Source organism: Marmota marmota, unplaced genomic scaffold, assembly GCF_001458135.2.
Source record: "Marmota marmota marmota unplaced genomic scaffold, marMar, whole genome shotgun sequence".
Classification (NCBI taxonomy): domain Eukaryota; kingdom Metazoa; phylum Chordata; class Mammalia; order Rodentia; family Sciuridae; genus Marmota; species Marmota marmota.
The window spans coordinates 26,732,254-26,751,809 of NW_026000019.1; the positions used below are offsets into that span (position 1 = coordinate 26,732,254).

The 19,556-nt window shown below is 38.1% G+C and overlaps 1 protein-coding gene across 3 annotated transcripts in view; it reads right to left on the minus strand.

Annotated features, from left to right (window-relative positions):
• Positions 1 to 2,106: 2,106 nt before the first annotated feature.
• Positions 2,107 to 19,556, minus strand: part of Atf6 (activating transcription factor 6) — a 243,737-nt gene continuing 226,287 nt past the window's right edge. For 2 of the 3 annotated variants that reach the window (XM_015491921.2, XM_048810137.1), the window contains one exon: positions 2,107 to 7,598. In XM_015491921.2, coding sequence (XP_015347407.1) covers positions 7,390 to 7,598 — 209 coding nt within the window. In that variant the 3' untranslated portion in view covers positions 2,107 to 7,389. The remainder of the gene's footprint in view (positions 7,599 to 19,556) is intronic. The other variant, XM_048810138.1, reaches the window with a different exon arrangement.

A 19,556-nucleotide genomic window follows, 5' to 3' on the forward strand; every position in this document is an offset into this window, starting at 1 on the left:
CCTATTTCTTCTCTGGCTGGGTACATAATGATATCTTTGTCTATGATTAAGGATTCTGTAAAGCTTATGCTAATGTTTGGGAAGGCACAATGTCTGTCAGAAGGTTGTCTTAGGGGCTGGGGATGTGGCTCAAGTGGTAGCGTGCTCGCCTGGCATGCGTGCGGCCCGGGTTCGATCCTCAGCACCACATACAAACAAGGATGTTGTGTCTGCCGAAAACTAAAAAATAAATATTAAAATTCTCTCTCTCTTTAAAAAAAATACCATTTTTTTTTTTTAAAAAAGGTTGTCTTCAATAAACATCAGCCATTACCATTAATGGAACTAAGAGAAGGATTCTCTATGGGCATTTGCTCAGATCACACCAAATGAATGTGATGGCATGAAACATGCTATAGATTCCTGTGGTAAGCAAAACATTGGAAGTGATCTGAATATGTGTACCCAAAGAGAAACAGGAAAACTGCAGGGTATATGCTAGAAGAGCCCTCTGTTTATGATACCATGTATTGTGTAACCAAATGTCATTTGTGGTTACACTTTGAGATCCATGAGAAGTCCCAGGGGACAATCCCATAAGGATTTGGTGGTGATGGTGGGTAGTTGGGTGGAGGGAGTTCAATTTCCCTTATTTACCTGTTGCTTCCACTGACTCTTCAGTGAATGGCTTGTCTAATTGGACTGTCTGCATGCTTTCTTCTTTATTAGTTATACCATGTTGAACCTGAGCCCTGTCCTCCACTCCTCAAATAACGTGGATACAATACTGTATTTTAGCTTTTACTGAAGAATCAGAACCATGAAGATTTACAGTTTACCACTGCTAGTTGTATAAATCATTTGCCCTCTTGCTATGGAGTCTTCTCATGACACTCTGGAGGCTCTTAGATCCCAGCCTTGTTCTTTGGTTCCAATTTCTCTTTTCTGCTAGTCAACCCTCTGCCCTGTAATCTCTGCTAACTTCTGCAGAAGAGGTGATTTGAGGTCAGTCCCCTAGATGGGAGGGGGCTCTCACTTTCTAAATAAGTCTATTAAGGTGTCTTTTGAAACAAAAGCAATTTTGCCTCTGATACAGTTTGGATCTGGAATGTCCCCTAAAAGTGCATGCATTGAAGGCTTGGTTCCTGGCCTGTGGTACTATTAGGAGGTGATGAAACCTTAGGAGTTGGGGTCTTATGAAAGGAAGTTAGGTTTTGGGGGTGTACACTTGAAGAAGATATTGGGACTCTGGTCCCTTCCTGTCTCTTTGCTTTCTGGCTGCAATGAAGTGAACAGCTCCTTGGCCATATGTTCCTGCCATGATGTGCTGCCTCACCACAGGCCCAAAGGCAATCATGAACTGAAACCTCTGAAACTGTGAGCCAAAATAAACCTTTCCTCTTTATAAGTTGTTTATCTCAGGTATTTTGTCACAGCAACAGTAAACTAACACAGCCTCTAAGAGAACATTGATATTATCATATTTTTACATTTTTTGTATTGGACTCCATAATCTGTCTGTGAACTTGTTTAGGGCTAGAACCTACGCCAGATCTAATCTCAGGAGGTGGAACAATATAGTAATTAATAATCTATGTGTTGGAGCTAAATTGCCATGGTCTAAATATTGGTTCCATTAACTAATTCTATAACTATCTTAAGAAATAGGTTATAGACATGATTGAAATAAGATAATAGTTAATGAACATAAGCCATATATGCAGCATGCACTGGGTGCTCAATAAATGCCTGCATTCATTATTCCTAGATAGATCAGCTGGTGTTATCTGCAGTGATTAGCTTCGTGTATGGTGGCATCTGCCATTCCAAGCTGGGAAGAGGCTTTTGGTGAAGACTGAATGTAATTGAATAACACAATTTCCTGATGACACAGAAGGATAAAGAATAGGTTTTAGGCATTTTTCTTTTTTTCCTCGATGAGACCGAAGTTCAAATATCTGGACACAAAAACGGAAATTTTTACTTAATCAGGCATGGGAGAAGAGTGGAAAAGAATCTTAACAGTTTCATCTAAAAAGTAACACAAGCCACAAAACCTTTTTAGGCTTCCTAACCTCTTGACTTCAAAGATTTTTTTTTTCTTTCTACATACAGAACAAAACAAAGCAAGTTTAAAAATTCTTTATTTGAACTTTAGAGAAAGAACAGGTTTCACATTATAAAGACTTGCTTAAAAGTATGAAATAGTCTGCTGTCATTTCTTTATGTATTTGTAAAACAACATAATTATTAAGGGAGATATTGGTTTATCTTTCCATTTTCAACCCATCCTTACATTAGCACAATATAGCCTTAGGAAGAAAACCGTGGTGAAATAGGATTTCTAACGCTCTCCTCTGGTTCTAATGAGTCCATAGATGCAGCATTACTGGTCTTAGCCCAAATATAATTGTCAACATGATGAGGGAAATAAACTGGTATCTCTCAGGCTAGTTGTTTTCATCTAAAGCTAGTTGTTTTCCCAGCATCTCCTCTATCCTGATGACTGGACCAGGAATTATGTCTGAGTATGAATTAAAACAGTTCAACCAATAAACATTTGCTGTGAAAGTCAACCTTTTAATTCCTATCTGAGATTAGCACACCAAAGGATATGCTAAGCCTCCTGATTTATTCAACTAATGGTCACCAACTTCATTGAAGGCAAACAGCATAACAGTGTGGTGTTTGTTGATCTTGACAAATGATAAACTTGATTTATTTGCTCAGTTCTCAAGCTTAATATAATTTAAAGTCTTTTAATGTGCTAAACCCTTAATGCTTAATGTTAGTTAAGAATGATGTTCATTATGTGACACTGGCTAGCCATGACATGATTCATATGTAAAATTAAACTTTCTAATCACATACTTTTATTATTCTTTTTCATAAATTCTTTTGCACCTGACAGATAACACAGATATTACAACTGCCCCAAGTTCTAGTCTTATCCAAAATAAACTCTGCCATAAGCTTAGTTATTAAAAATATAAGTTAACAGAATATACTCTGATTTTTTTTCCTTCAGGAGAAAACTCCATTTCTTTTATGGGCATAGGTCCTTTTGGACTCTGGCAACATCTTTTTTGGACAGTCCAATATTCTGCTTCCTTGAAAATCAACCACAATCCCTGCAAGGGGGTGGGGATAGGGAAGACAGGAATTTCCCCTTCCAAATGTTATTAGGATAGGAATGAATTCTAATATTTCATTCTCTTTCTTTTAGGCTTTCTTGCTTTTATGGTACAACTTATAATTGGGTATTCATATTAGCAGCAAAGATCTTAAATTATGTACATTAAAATGCCTAAGACTAATGAAAATAACATTCTGGTAAGGAATATGGAGGCTGTAGGTTGTGATAAGCTTCTATGCATTCTGGCAAGAAACAATCTTATTTGAGAGGTTAATTCCTATGACACAGCCAATAAATAGCATGACAATGGGCTCATTTGAAGTTCAGCTCCTATGGGTTTGTTGAGGGAAGCTGAGTCAGCCTGTTGGTATGCAGTGGAAAGAAGACTTTCATGGGTGGAAATTTCCAGGCGGTCAGACTGAAAGAGGCTATCAGATCAGACTGGCTCTTCAGGTTATGAAAGTAAAAGTGGCTGCTTCTAATATGTTATTCAAAGTGGAAGTTGCTTTGAAACTCTTCAATGCGTAAGTTGAATACAAGGACAAATTTTTTCCTGTGGTACATTTCTGTCAAGTTTCACAACCTGAGCTTAGGTAAATAGCAAGAATCAAATAATAGTCTGAACACTGGGAGAGCTTGAGAGTTCTCCAGTTTTAAACACTAAATGCCACAGCAATGGTGTCTAACTAGCACCTGCTGCTGTGACTACTGGGGAGGAAGATTCGGGCCAACAAAAATTAGTCAGGGTAGTATCTCTTTAAACATGATAGGAAAATCAGTTTGAATTCCAAGTTCCTTCTCTCTTTCTAAGGAATGTTTATTGGGAACACTTAAGAATGACTCATATAATCTCCTTGCTTTCAAATACCTTCTATCTACTTCTGGCTAACAAGAAAAGGCACAGAGGTGCCAATTTTGTGCTAAAACTTGAAGTCATAAAAAAAAATCAGAAGATGCTCTGAGCTTTTATAATCATGGGGGACTTTTTATTTCTGAAAACATAAATTCCACCTATTAATCTGATGTAAAGTTGCTGTACTACAAGCATGGCAAATGATAGATTTGCCTTGAGAATGATCCATCCTGTCACATTAACCCCTACCTTGAGCGTTGGTTTACCCTCACAGTCTAGTGAAGTTGTTCCTGTGCTATTGGTGTACAGAGAAGGCGCTCCAAACACCTTCAGTAGTTGCATGAGGAAACACTCACTCACTTCCATTAAGCCTAAAAATTCAGGACTTGCAACAGATGGAAAGACTGCCCCTATTAGTCTCCATTGTCACTTCCCCACATTATAGTATTATTGTCCCAAGAGCTCAAAACCACCTTAATAACAGATGGACTTTCTTCCTCCATGAATTTGTCTAATTTTCTCACAGCTTGAAAAGCCTCACTTCAGACTTTAATAAATAATAATAAAAAAAGATAATATAGATAGATAGATACGTATCTCTCTCACACTTCCTGGGTACACAACCCCCAACAGGCAACCCCACCAAAATACTTAGCCCAAATATCTGCTCAATTTATTAACTTGGCATAGCAACTTTCTATTTCCTAAAAAGCCTAGTGCTAGCACACAAACATTAAAATGAAAACTGCTACTGTGCCTAGGGTTTTATAATAGTTCTTTCAGTACTTTAAAAAGTAGAATATTTCTTTGTGCTTGTCAGTAACCTTTTACTTGTTTTCTGAAACTCTACCATGAGGAGGATTCTGTTCCCTCATTCTCAAAAGATCAATTCAAGAACAGCTGATGACAAGAAGCTATAGGGACAGAGACTGAAAAGAGGAGGCAAGACTCCCAGACTGCTTTTCAGAATCACTTCTCAGGTGCCCCGCTCTGTGACTGGAGCTTCTGGCCCTCCTAACATCAGTCTGCTCTTTGACTGTGACTCTCTCCTAACCACCATCCACATTGTCACCCAGAAGAGAGGAATTAATCTTGGTGTTCATGACATATTGAAGTCTTCAGTCTGATGAGTTGATAGAATGAACATAAGAAAAGCTGGGAAGAAATGAAGTGAAAATGAAGTGCTAAACACAAGAAGATCATGTGATGGTTTCTTTTTGTGTGATTTGGTGCCAGGAAGAGGAGAGAGGCTCCACCTACAATCATTTCAGATGCACTGAATCTGCTGGAAATGACAGTTCCAGCAGATCAGCAGCTTGGGAATAAAGTAAAAAGGGAAGGCCACCCATTCAGGTATAAACCACAAATGCTAAGTACAAATAAACTTTACCAACTGGGGATATTTCCTTTTTACCCAAAGATCCAAACTGTTTTGATTCTTTGTGAAGTGTATGCTGCCACTGCCTACTAGCCACAGTCACAGTCCCTTATTGGGCTAATTCACATCGCAGAATGGAAAGGAGTGGGGCTGGAGGATACCCCATAGGTTACTTGCCTAGTAACCTAGAGGTCTTCTAGACATTCATTTTATATTCCTTGGTACCCATTAGAAGAAAAGTCTCCAGAGAAATGGTTCTTGTCTGGCAAATCACACAGAAGCCAAATCAGAGAGTGCTCCATTGACTTAAAATAGTTTTAAATGTGGAAAAAGATGAGAGGTAGCTAATACTCCTCCATCTCCAGATTCTCAGGTAAAAGAGCAATAGAGGCCTCCATCCCTACAAAATGAAACTGATTTCCTTAGAAAGCATCTAGTAGCCTGAGAGATCACTATCTAGAGAGTTAGAAGTACCGGTGATTCTTTAAAATTGTTTATTACTGCAAGTCTAATAGGTTTGAAGGCAGAAAATGAACTGACTACATGTAATCCTTGAGGGATTGATAAAATTTTTCTTCTCTTGCAGGGAGGAAGAGGAATAGTTGATACAGTGTGGAATGGAAAGAAAGGAATCTCACAAAGGCAAATTTGTGGAGGTGAGAAGCAGTGTTTGTAGAATGAGTTTTATCAAGAAGTTGAAAAGTTTCAGGAAGGAGAGGGAGAAAGAGTTCCATTAGAAAACTGAAGGCAGAACATCTGAGTGGAGATCACTACCTGAGATCCATTTTTGAAAATTCACCAAATGAAAAAAAAAGTAGTCAAAGTACAGTAAAATATAAGAATATATTTTTTTTAAAAGCCATGGGACAACAAAAGAGTTAATTTCTTCACTGTTCACTGGAGAAACTGAAGATTATTGCCATATTATGGGTTGCATCCAGCAGGAATACAAGCTTGCTTGTCTGCATTGTATTAAATAATACTTGTCAGTTCTCAAAAGCTCTTGTCTTGCTTACGTCACCTCCATGTTCCTTAACTCAACTTGGTATTACATAGAGAGTAGTATGTGTGTAGTGGGTGGAGATTCACCATGAAATATAAGGAACTGCCCTGTAGTCCTTGAGGATTGCACAGGTTAGTTAAGAAGACATAAATCTGGGGCTGGGGATATAGCTCAGTTGGTAGAGTGCTTGTCTTGCATGCACAAGGTTCTGGGTTCAATCCCCAGTACCACAAAGAAAAAAAAACAACACATAAATCTGCATGCTATCACTTGGGGACCTTGAATCCTAAAAATAAAAAGTAGCTATGGCTTTAATCTTAAACTGCAATCACATCAAATTTTCAATGTTTTAACACATGTATCAATTAATTAAACTCCCTTCCATTCTCTCAAATACGTAGTTTACCTCTGACCCCCAACACAGCCACCAATTCAGGTGTGAACCATGAATGCTAAGTAAAAATAAACTTTACTAAATGGGTATATTCACTTTTTAGCCAAAGCTCCAAATTGTTTTGACTCTTTGTGAAGTATATTATTGGCTGTTCTGGTTTTGAAATTTGCACAATTTCCAGAATGGGTGTGCATTAAAGGAATGAGAAACTCGGTAAGTGGGAACCATCTGAACAACCATGTGCTACAGCTTTAAAGAAAAATCACTTTACTGTATCAATAAGTGAAATGGCAGAAAGGGGAACTGGATCTTACTTGAAAGAAGATGACTAAATATAAAACAAATACAGCAGGGAAAGCATTTAAGAAAAGTATGGGGAAAAAAATCCACACAAGGTAACACTGGAGGATGCAGGCCACATTTGCCACTAAAGAAATGTTCCCTTGCATATAATTTCCAGTGCTTTGCAAATAGATGGGTGGATGGTGGAAAACAGCAGTTTCTTTTTCAGTCTCTCCCCATCCTTGAGCTACAGCATGAGACAGTTGTCTGCTTGCCACAAAGGTGGCAGAGAACACCATTTCTCTCACCACTCTTCAGTTTGGCAGGGTCTCATTCTTAAGTCTTCCAGTGTAGCTGCAGGGTACTACTGTAATGATTCAGGGATGGTGCTGACAACATGGGTCGCCTTGGTGGCTGCTGGAGGGGAACCAAAGTAAGTGTTGGTTTGATTCCTCTGCTGATCTCGGAGGTAAGGAGGGACGGAGGAGCTTTTGATGTGGAGGATCCTGGTGTCCATCACCTGACAGTCAATTTGCATCATCACTTCGTAATCCTGCCCATTGATCACGTTTTCTGTAGAAAGGAATATACACAGGTGTAAATGTGCATCTCTGCTAGGAGCTTTAATCCCAGAAGGACATGAATGTGCTTTAAGGGTATGAACTGCTGATACATTTTCAAGGATGCAAAGGAACTTCACCAGTAGCAGAGCTACAGCAGGGCTCAGTGCCAAGAGGGCCTGTCTTCTCCTCAATTTTAGTTCCCAAACAACATTTATTAGCTCATAAGGGCTGGACCCACTGTCAGAGATAATACCACAGATATCTATCCGTAGACATTGTATGTCTTGTATGCTTTCCATGCAGTAAATTATCATAACTGGAACAATTAGAACAGAAAGGGATTTTAATAAGGAGCAGAAAGGTTATTTAAGCCCTTCTCCTTCCCTTCAACAGTGGGAAGAAACAACTAACTATCCAAAGAACCAATGATGTGAATGTAAGGAGACCTTTGGCCTAGACTGCTTGGCTCCTATTCATCAATCTAATTTCATTAAGATACTCCCAACTGTGAATTTAAGGGTTGCATTAGAAGAATAAAGTACAGTGAAAACTAACAAGAACTCAAGGATATTTGACAATTATACTCTTGCTCAGAGATCATTATCATATCCCTTCCATATCAAGGTAATTTTTATTCCCACAGTTTCTGATTTCAGGTACAAAGAATCAATACAGTTACAATATGAGATTAAAGGAAGTGTTCTAAGGCTTGCAGGGACACTAGAGGGTATTTGCAGAAGGGAACAGGAAACCCAGGTAGAGTCATGCTTACCATACATAAGGTTAGCTCATTAACATGAGTTCAAAATACACAGATACAAACTATATTCCCTTCTTAATTCCTAAGAGGATGAAAGTTCTTCATTTTAGGGAGAGGGTCAAATTACTCTCTGATTCGTAATCCTGGGTGATCATTTTCCAATTTGTAGTCAACTAAAATTGTGCATAAAACTGATGAGAGAATTATAGACAAAACATTTTTCAAGCCCAGCTGAATAACCACAGCATTATGGTTAGAAGCAGTGTGAACTTGGATTAATATTGGGTAGTCAACGTGGTGTCTGATTTTGCATTTTCTTCTGTGAATTTGGAGTTGGGTGTGCAGGTGGCCTTGTCCTATACTGTCTTTCTATAAAGATGATACAAAATCAACCACTGATTTTTAAAATTTAAACATTTGGCTTCTCTACAATAATTGAATATACAAAAGTAGAATTTCTTTCTATTCCATTATGCTTTATTTTTACTTTGACACCATACATGTCAAGTATTATAAATCTAGAGAAAGAAACTCCAAAGTTTGACATCTGATCTTCAGATTCCTTGTTATGTTTGAGAAAATTGAATCATACAGCTTATCACTTAGGAAGCTAGCAAAGACTTCTGGAGACCATCTATTCTGGAGTGTCATAAATTGGGGTCTAATTTACAGAATTTAGGGTCTCTAAATTCCATGAAATTGTATGAAATTTGTGTGTGTATTGAAATAGGGTCCATCAGATTCCCAATGAGCTTTGTGACCCCCCAGAAGTTAAAAATTACTAGACAAATCTAATGATCTATCAATATTAAGTGTTTTGAATAGATGATATGGTCTACTTTAAATCCAACAGAAAATATCATTCCTCCACTTCTATTGGCTGGTTTCATTGTTCCATTGTTTAAAATAGTCTCCCACAATGATAAATTTCCCATTACAAGTCATATAAATCTCTTCTATTACAGTTGAGGTTAATTACTTACCAGAGATTAAAAAAAAAAAAAAAAACAACTTGTTGCTGCTGTATATGAACAAACACTGCCTATTTTTAAGACTATTGTTAGGAAGTTTAAGTCTAATTTTACAAGTCCTGCCTCTTTGCAATGACTATCAAATCATTTTCTTATCTTTAAAGAATTAAATTTTAATGGCTATAAGTTAGTCAATGTTTCTCATTGAAGTATTTTCCAAAAAGTAGGAGATGGAAGAAAGATATTCTGCAAATGTATTTGGAGTTATTTCATTCAGAACATGTGATCAAGTTCAAATTTCAAGGCACAACACCAGTCATTTCCTTTTGGAACAGAAATCTTGTGTGTGTGTGTGCGTGTGTGTGTACACATTCGTGTAGTATGCAGGCGCTGTGGCATAGAAGACCAAATAATGGAAAACATATGCATCAGAGACATGCAATACACATTACTAATTTTTACTGCTTTCCAGAATTAACTCAGAATCCAGATGACAGTTTAAGATCAAGACTAGGTTCTCTAATACAGCCCAAACCACCTGCAGAAGTCATTAGAGCCTATGTGTCTGCTATGATTTAAACCGATAACTGGAGTTCTTTAATACTTTAAATATCAAGAAGAGGTGGAAACCCTGGAAATAAAAGTTCGAATGCTTTAAGGGAAAACTAAAGTCCCAATATCATTCCAAAACCTTGGAGTTCCTAGTCGTGTCGAAATGGCATTGTCATCTTAAGCCCAACCAGATGGAAACTCAAGGTTGGTTAGGTCAGGGTGGTTTTAAAATGGGTTCTGGTCTTCACTGCCTTCTTCTGGGCCAAGGAAACTATCAGCATTGCTAGAAGATGACTTTTCCAGGTAGTATGTAAATGTCTGAGGCTGGATTCAGGAAGCCCCTCTGAAAGACAAGCTGGATACTCTCATGTTTGGAGTGATGTGCCATTAAAGCCCTGAAATTCTAATACCTCTAAATATCAGTTGAAGTGATGATAACAACACTGGTCCACTCTGTGAGACCTCTGGGGATTTCATACGAACCCCTGTGGAACCCCGTGGATAATTAATGAAGCAGTCTCATAATTACTGATGAGGTTTGAAGTATATTAATTAAAGGAGGTCAGAGTGGGAAATGGCACATGATAACTCATGATCTTTGTAAGTCCCTCCCTGGACTGTATGACATTTGTATAGTGTCACACTATATACATCCAGGAGCAGGACAGAGTTTCCTAAACTCACATTAGGGGCACACAAGGCCTCCATTAACCCTCAATTTAAGGTTATGATTTTTATTTCCACCATTGGAAAGGATAACAATCTCAACTGCAACCTACAATTTGGCCCTGTGTGAATAAAAAATACGAGAACAGGTTCTAAATGGGGAGATAGAGCCAGAAAACTGGTGACTTAGATGGGAAAAGGAGGCCTTGAAGGGAATCCCAGGCAGAGGTGTGAGGGAATGAGAATGGATCACACATTTTTATTTTTTATTTGTTCTAATTAGTTGTACATGACAGCAGAGTGCATTTCAATTCACTGTACATAAATAGAGCACAACTTTTCATTTCTCTGTTGTGCACGATGTAGAGTCACACAATTTGTGAAATCATACATGTACCTAGAGTAATGATGACCATTTTAAGACCAGGTCTTCACTGTTAATGTGCAGGGGTCTAGTAAAGGGAAATGTGTAAATGTTTAAATGTGTTAAGTATGAGTACTTCAAATTCAAAATTAATCAGGCAAATAAAAAGAAGAAATTAACAGCTTCAAACATGAGCACTTAAATGTGATTCTGAATTTTCAGAAGGATAGGGGAAGCCAGAAAAAGTGTCTGGACATTGAGGTTGGAAAAATTCTGGGTGAGGTGGAATTTCGAACTGCCTGTAAACACACAAGAACTGAATCAAGCACAGCCTGCCAAGAGGCTGTTAGCTGGGAGATGACTAACACAAAAGCCAGAACCTTGACCAAAGGCAGAACTAAATATTCAAAAATTTACAGAAAGCTTAATTTTTAAAAAGTGGACAAGCTTCACCAGTACTTAGCAAAGAAGCATATGTAATAAAAACAGATTTCTCATTAGAATCAAACACCAACTCTAACAAGGTAGTTTGCTCTGTGCAAGCCAGGCTGGTGACACACCATGATCTTGACTTCTGCACCTAAATCTACTGAAATATAGGATACATGTGCTGGCGGTGGGGTGGGCATAAAGATGGATAGATATTCACCCATTCATGGACCACAAGAGATAACTTGTACCCACTAAAGAAACAAATGGAAAAAAGGGGACGGGTGGGTATGTGGTTGGGGGGTAGGAATACAAATGAACAAGGAAGTGGTAAAAATGTCACATTTCCATAATTTCCATAAGCGAAACTCTACTATGCCAATCTTCTCTTCAATTTCCAATACAAGTCCTGGTTTTGACATTCCAACATGCCATGCATCACTACTATTTTTTTTCCTCTGACTGGGGAGGGGAAAAAACTCTTTTCTACTCAAACTCTCTATCTAGCCCCATTCTGTTAATCCTTCAAGGCCAATTTGAGTCCCATTTCTAAGGAATCTTCTATGAGAACTCCAATATTGACATTTTCCCTTATAGCCAATATATAAATATTCTATTTCCCTGAACAGTACTAAAATAGTTAGAGAAAAAGGTTTGGCTCCCTTAAGAAATGCCTGGCAAAGCTGAGGCAGGGTGAAATTGAAGTGGGTAAGGGTAATAAAACTAGGACCTGTCACTTATCGGCTGGGAGGAACATGGAGTGAATTAAGTAACTGTCACACTATAGATGGAAACACAGAAATACAATGTAAGAACACAGGCAGGGCAAAGTACTCCTAAGCAAATGCCATGTATGCCCGAAGCTGTTCTCCCGGCCCCTTGTGAGAGCACTTTTAACTGAAAAGCTGAACTCAATTTGTGACATTTATTCATCCATTCAACAATTATGTGAGCACTGATACTGTGAGAGGCACTGTTACATAAGACTCTTGTCTAAATAAGCATTTAGATCCCTTCTTCTGTACTCAAATTAGATAGAAATTATCCAAAGGAAAATGAACCCCATATATCTAAAAAACTGTCAGTCAACATTTACTTACTGATTTAAGAAACTATGAGAAAGTATAAAAGAAAATGGGGTTTCCTCATTTCCACAGGTAACCTAAGTTCTGTGAAAGCAGCAACAGAATAACATTTAAAATATTGCTACAAACATTGACATGGCTTTGTCACAGTAGTATGCTGATTTTAAGTACTTTGAGTATAAATGGAGGAGGGGGATAGCTGGGTCAAATGGTGGTTCCATTCCAAGTTTCTGAGGAATCTCCATACTGCTTTCCAGAGTGGTTACACTAATTTGCAGTCCCACCAGCAATGTATGAGTGTGCCTTTCCCCCCACTCCTTGCCAACATTTATTGTTGCCTTGATATTTGCCATTCTTGAAAATTGTCATTCTGACTGGAGTAAGATGAAATCTCAGTGTGGTTTTAATTTGCATTTCTTTAATTGCTAGAGATGTTGAACAATTTTAAATATATTTGTTGATCGATTGTATTTCTTCTTCAGTGAAATGTCTGTTCAGTTCCTTAGCTCATTTATTGATTGGGTTATTTGTTTTTTTTTTGATGTTAAGTTTTTTGAGCTCTTCATATTCTTAGAGATTACTACTTTATCTGAGGTGCATGTAGTATATATATATATGATGGAATATTACTCAGCCTTAAAGAAGAATGAAATTATGGCATTTGCTGGTAAATGGAGTGGAGAATATCATGCTAAGCAAAATAAGCTAATCCCAAAAAACCAAAGGCCAAATGTTTTCTCTGATATGAGGATGCTAATTCACAATGGGGAGGGGAGCGCTAGGGAATAATAGAATTACTTTAGATTAGGTAGAGGGGAGTCAAGGGTATGAGGGGATAAGAAGGACAGCAGAATGAAACAGACATTATTACCTTGTGTGCATATATGCCCACATGACTGATATGATTCCACAACATGTACAATCAGAAAAATGAGAAATTATACCCCATTTTTGTGTGATATGTCAAAGTGCATAAATGCATTCTACTCCCATGCATAACTAATTAAAACAAACTAAAAAATTGAAAAAATATTGCTACAACATCAAATAAATACATTGGCCTTCTCCTACTACCAAAGCTCAACAGTATTCCTGTATGGTCTCTAAAGAAAAGAGAAACAGTAAAACACCTGTCTCTGAATGTTTCCCCCTGTTCCCCCAAACCTAGCCAAGTGAAGAGAAAAATGAAAGCAAGCTTGGGACAGTAAGTTCAGATACATATTATCTTGAAGGACACTGGCTTTCTTTTTAGGCTTACTGGAAAGTAGAGCAAATTAGTGTCATCAAATTTCTTTTACATGCACTAGGACAGTTATTGTTGGGATGCTTATTGCATAAAAAGCCATGCTGATAATGTCACTGTTTTTACAGCCTAACATATAAAACCTCTTTCTGAATAGAGAGTGAACTGGACCTGGGATCAGATTCACTGTCCTAGAACTCAGTGTGGAGTTTTAGCCTCAAGTCATAGACCAAAGCTGGGAATATACAATAACTCTCCTGCATCTAATAAATAAATCACTGGCACCAAGTACTAGAAAACTATTTTAGGTCAGAATCTGAAAAGCTGAACCAATGTTCTGAAGCACTTTACTTTAACATCTAGGACCTGCAGAGTAATTACCCAAAGGCCGTAATCACCCCAAATCAAATCTCTGCAGTTATGAATATGGGTTATAGAAAATTATGGCTCTTTAATTGCATTTAAAAATTGATGCATGGGAATGATATATTCTTCTCTGAGCACCAAATATGGCTTTCTCTGAAGTATTTCTGGGTTGGGAAGGCTCAGCAGCTACAAGATTGCTGAATGGAAATTCTAGACCAAGGTGGAACTCTGAAGGATAATGAAGCCTGATAGACCAAATTACTCTCAGCCCATTAAAAATCCTGTGACACACTGCCCCCGCCCCCATACTGGAGATTGAACTCAGGATCGTTCTATCACTGAGCACATCTCTAGTCCTTTTTAATTTTTATTTTGAGACAGGGTCTTGTAAATTTCGAGGGTTGGCCTCCCACCTGACACCCATTCCTGCCTCAGCCTTCTGAGATGCTGGGGTTACAGGCATGCACTACCACACCTGGCTTGGCATAATTTTTTCTTCATACTATGGAATCTTAAAAATATTTTGAATAATAGTCACATGGTTTCAAGTATATTCAGAAAAATTCACATAAAAGCTAGAAACAATTGCCAACAGATTTAAATGAATGAGATTGGTTATGGCATTGCAATTTTAGATTAAAAAAAACCCCAATACACTGAATTTTCTTATACATTACAATCAGAAAGCAGTCTGTATAACACTGGATTTACAGGCATGCACTACTGAAGGCAACTCATTATTATTATTATTATTATTATTATTATTATTATTTTTAATAGATGGCCTGTTAGACAACATAAAAACAGGTTAGGGGGCCTTGCAAATTGCTGAGGCTTCTCAGACATAGTCACTCTTGAAGCTCAATTCCATATAAGACAAGACCCTAGGAGGAATTGTTAGGTTGGCGGCAGCGACTTGGTGGCGACTTAGTGGCAACTTAGAACAAAGCAGCCCGCACCGGAAAAGAACATCAATCAGATGCTGGCGGAAACGCCTGTCAATCAGCCAGATCTCCTGACTAATGCCTGTCAATCAACAGGACCCCCCTGGCCAATCCTGGAGTTCAGCCAACTCCCCTGACCAATTCAAGGGGGCAAGGGACCCTAGAAACACCTTTTCCTGTCCCAAGCCCTTCCCTTCCTGCTGTAAGCCCCATAAAAGTCCAGTCCAGTCGAGCTTCCACGTGGTTTCTCCTCAGACCCTTCTCCTGTCCCCTCTGTGGGTCTGATCGAGTTCCACCCGGGAGTGATATCTCAATAAAGCCTGTTCAGCGGCCCTTTTAAATCGCCTCCTTTGGCCATTGCCTGCCCCGACTGATCTGACAGGAATCACACTAGAATGTCAGCTCCCTGAGGGCGACATTTTTATTTGTTCACTGCTGAATCCCTATTGCTTGGCTCAGAAAAGATATTCAACAAATTTTTTTAAATAAATAAATAAACAAATGAAGGTTTGGTGATATAGAAATGGCCCCAGAGAATGCTAACTTAAAGAGGGATGAGTTGAGGTGTTCTGGGCTACACTCAGGGATCTGAACTAAACAAGAATTAGAGAAAGGCAGCTGCCTCGGAACTGATGTACTGTTCTACATATTTAGTTTTTAATCAAATTCTTTCATCTTCAAAAGGGCAGGAGTGGTACTGCAAATTGGTGCAGCCAATTTGGAAAGCAGTATGGAGATTTCTTGGAAAGCTGGGAATGGAACCACCATTTGACCCAGCTATTCCCCTTCTCGGTCTATTCCCTAAAGACCTAAAAAGAGCATGCTACAGGGACACTGCTACATCGATGTTCATAGCAGCACAATTCACAATAGCAAGACTGTGGAACCAACCTAGATGCCCTTCAATAGACGAATGGATAAAAAAAATGTGGCATTTATACACAATGGAGTATTACTCTGCATTAAAAAATGACAAAATCATAGAATTTACAGGGAAATGGATGGCATTAGAGCAGATTATGCTAAGTGAAGCTAGCCAATCCCTAAAAAACAAATGCCAAATGTCTTCTTTGATATAAGGAGAGTAACTAAGAACAGAGTAGGGACGAAGAGCAGGAGAAGAAGATTAACATTTAACAGGGATGAGAGGTGGGAGGGAAAGGGAGAGAGAAGGGAAATTGCATGGAAATGGAAGGAGACCCTCAGGGTTATACAAAATTACATACAAGAGGAAGTGAGGGGAAAGGGAAAAATAATACAAGGGGGAGAAATGAATGACAGTAGAGGGGGTAGAGAGAGGAGAGAGGAGGGGAGGGGAGGGGAGGGGGGATAGTAGAGGATAGGAAAGGCAGCAGAATACAACAGACACTAGTATGGCAATATGTAAATCAATGGATGTGTAACTGATGTGATTCTGCAATCTGTATACGGGGTAAAAATGGGAGTTCATAACCCACTTGAATCAAAGTGTGAAATATGATATATCAAGAACTATGTAATGTTTTGAACAACCAACAATAAAAATTAAAAAAATAAAATAAAAAAACAATAAAATAAAAACAAAAGGGCAGGAGTGGGATTAGGAGCAGGGTAGACACCAGGCTCACAAGAACACCATTTGCCATTCTCGATCTCATTTTCTCCACTGACATGTCAGCAGTTCACAGTCTGCATTAAACTTGGATGCTTTTAAATCATACAATGTTCAGAAAAACTTAGGCCTTTGAGTACATTCATTATTTCTCTCCATCCCTTATAAATGAGAGTTTTGAAAGGCTTACCTAAGTGAAACCAAGGAAACAGATTTGCATAAAGGCCTCTGGGTTTATAAATAGTTTTATTGCTCCATTTAAACTTCACAATATACAACCCTCTGGCAAGTCTCTTTAACAATAGGTAATTATGTTGAGATATCTGAGATAGATAAATATGTTGAGAATCTGAGATGGCTAATTCAGTCTCATCCTCAGCTAAAGTCTAACCAAGTACTAAGTCACTTAAGATTTTACTTTTAAAAACTTTTTTTTTAAATTTTAAGTTTAATCTAGCTGTTAGACACAGAAGCCTTTGATAATAAGTAGGATTTTGAAAAAAATCTTAAAAGTTAAGAGACTAAAGCAGGTACTACTTTCAGCCAATGAAACACACACACACACACACACACACACACACAAACTAATGATTCTTCCCCCCTGCCCCCAGGGGTAGAGCACCCCGAGCTCCATTCCCATACCCTTCCATTTTTTTTTTTTAATCTGGAGAAAGAGTTTTATTAAGTTGCTAAGGTTGATCTTGCACTTGCCATTCTCCTGCCTCAGCCTCCTAAGGCTCTGGGATTACAGGTGCACATGCTACCACACTCAGTTTATGATTGTCTTATTTAGATATTGCTAAAAATTACTTTTGCTACTACTGGAAATAAATCTAGAAAAGCTTTTTAACAAAGATCTAAGAAAAGTATTTCTATATTATTCATATAAGAAGTACTGGAGGATATATGATTGAATAGAGGTCACTACCAAATGTAATCAAGGCACTACTCTCCTGAGTTCTTATATCACCAAGCCAAACAAACTAGGAATATACTAGCTATTTGCCTTCTCTTAGATTCTCAAAAAAATGGCTTAAAGATTACAGAATATTTTTTATATCCATAATAAAAATAATTTATAATATAGTATTCTACACATTGAATAATTTTTCTATGAATTTAGATATAAAATTATGTAAATTTACAAATAGTACTACTTATAACTTTTAGAAATGCTACTTTCTCAAGAAAGTATCACATTTTTCTTTTTCTGGTCCTGGGGACTGAATTGAGGGGTGCTCTACTACTAAGGTACTCACCCAGTCCTTTTTATATCTTATTTTTGAGGCAGGGTCTTGCTAAGTTTCCTAGGCTATTCTCAAACTTGTGATCTCTCTGCCTCAACCTCTCCAGTAGCTGGGACTACAGATGTGAGCTACCATACCAAATTGTCATTATGATCTTTGAATTATTATTGTAAAATGACAAGCCATCTGTTTTGATATAGTGATACGTTATTTGAGCCATCGAAAGTGATTTTTCTTTTAGCAGGTGACAAAGACTCTTTTCTTTAATTAGGGTATTCTTAGCTCTCTGTTCAAAGGGACTCAACATTGGGCTTCCCTCTGTCTGTATAGTCAGGTTTGAGCAAGAATTCCGCTATGTGAGTTTAGCAAAAATCCTCTACTCAACTTGGGATATAAACACCTTCCATATCTGATCACTCTGGCCTGCCCTCAGTATAAATTCTTTTGAGTCTAGAAAGAATTCCTCTTAACTCTGTGTTTTCTCTTAGTAATTTTCCATCTACTGACCCTCACCTTGTTCCTTGGTGCTAAATCTCCCCTTCCCTTGCTGGAATCCTAGTCAAGCCCTACCTTTCTCCCCTACTACAAGACCCGATGGCATTGGTCCATCCTATACTTATTGTCGTGGCCCCCTTGTATGAAATCCATCTTATCAACTTCAACAAGTGTCATATTTTTTTAAACAATAGGAGTCATTTCTCTCAGTCCTGTTTCTATTTCTTTCAGAAAACGGGAGTAGTCATGTTTACAAAACTGCATCCTGGCACCATAGCTCTGTAAGCAAGAAGCAAAAAGGCATTTTTGGAGATTAAAAAGTGAATTATTCATAAAATACTCTGATCAATAAATGTCATATCTGAGTTGATGAGGAAAGAGTAAAATAGGAGTTTAGTGAAGGATAACACCCTGGGATGAAGTCCAATAGAGAGAAATTTCTTGCTTCTATTTGTTTTACAAACTCAATTAACAAAACCAAAGAGGTGTTTTTTTTTTTCTTTTTTTAGTATTAAGACCTGTTACAGTGAAGAAAAATTATAAATATTGAATGAAAAATGGGAATAATTGGGTAAATGTCACATTCCAGTTCCATTCAACTGTGAAGAAGACAAACAGGGCTGAAAACCAAAAAACTAGGCCTGCGCCATCCCCCAAGGCCCTTGTGGAATGTATGCAACACACGGTCTGAGAATAGCTTGGAGACCAAATTCCCAGAGATTCCTGATTGCAGCTACGGGATTCAAACCATAAAGAGATTTTTTATCAAGGATGTCATTTGAATTTTTTTGAACTCCAGACAGTTTCTCATGCTCTCTCATGCAACAACTCCCAATAGGTGTCACAGATAGAGGAAAAACAATCTTTCTAGAGGCTCCACAGTTGTCTCACAGGAGTGTTAGTAACAGGGCTAAAATGAATGAGAATCTGCCTCAGGTTCTTCCTAATATTTTCCTTGTTTGGCAATGCCTGCAGGTGTAAAGTCAGGCACTTTGTGGCATCTCATGCAAATATGTAAGTGGGAGACAGGGAATGTGCTCATAAAAGCATGTGGCTAAAGGCTGAAGGGTGAAATCAGGGCAGGGACTGTTTTTGGCTGAGATGTCTCACCAAATTTCCAATTATCTGTGATCATTCATAGAACTAGAAGGTATTCTGCTCCAAATGCTTGAACAAGACAGGTTCTATCTTTATGCAATTTACAATCAAATTGTTACGCAAAATACACACTGGGAAGTAAAGCTAATAACAGTTC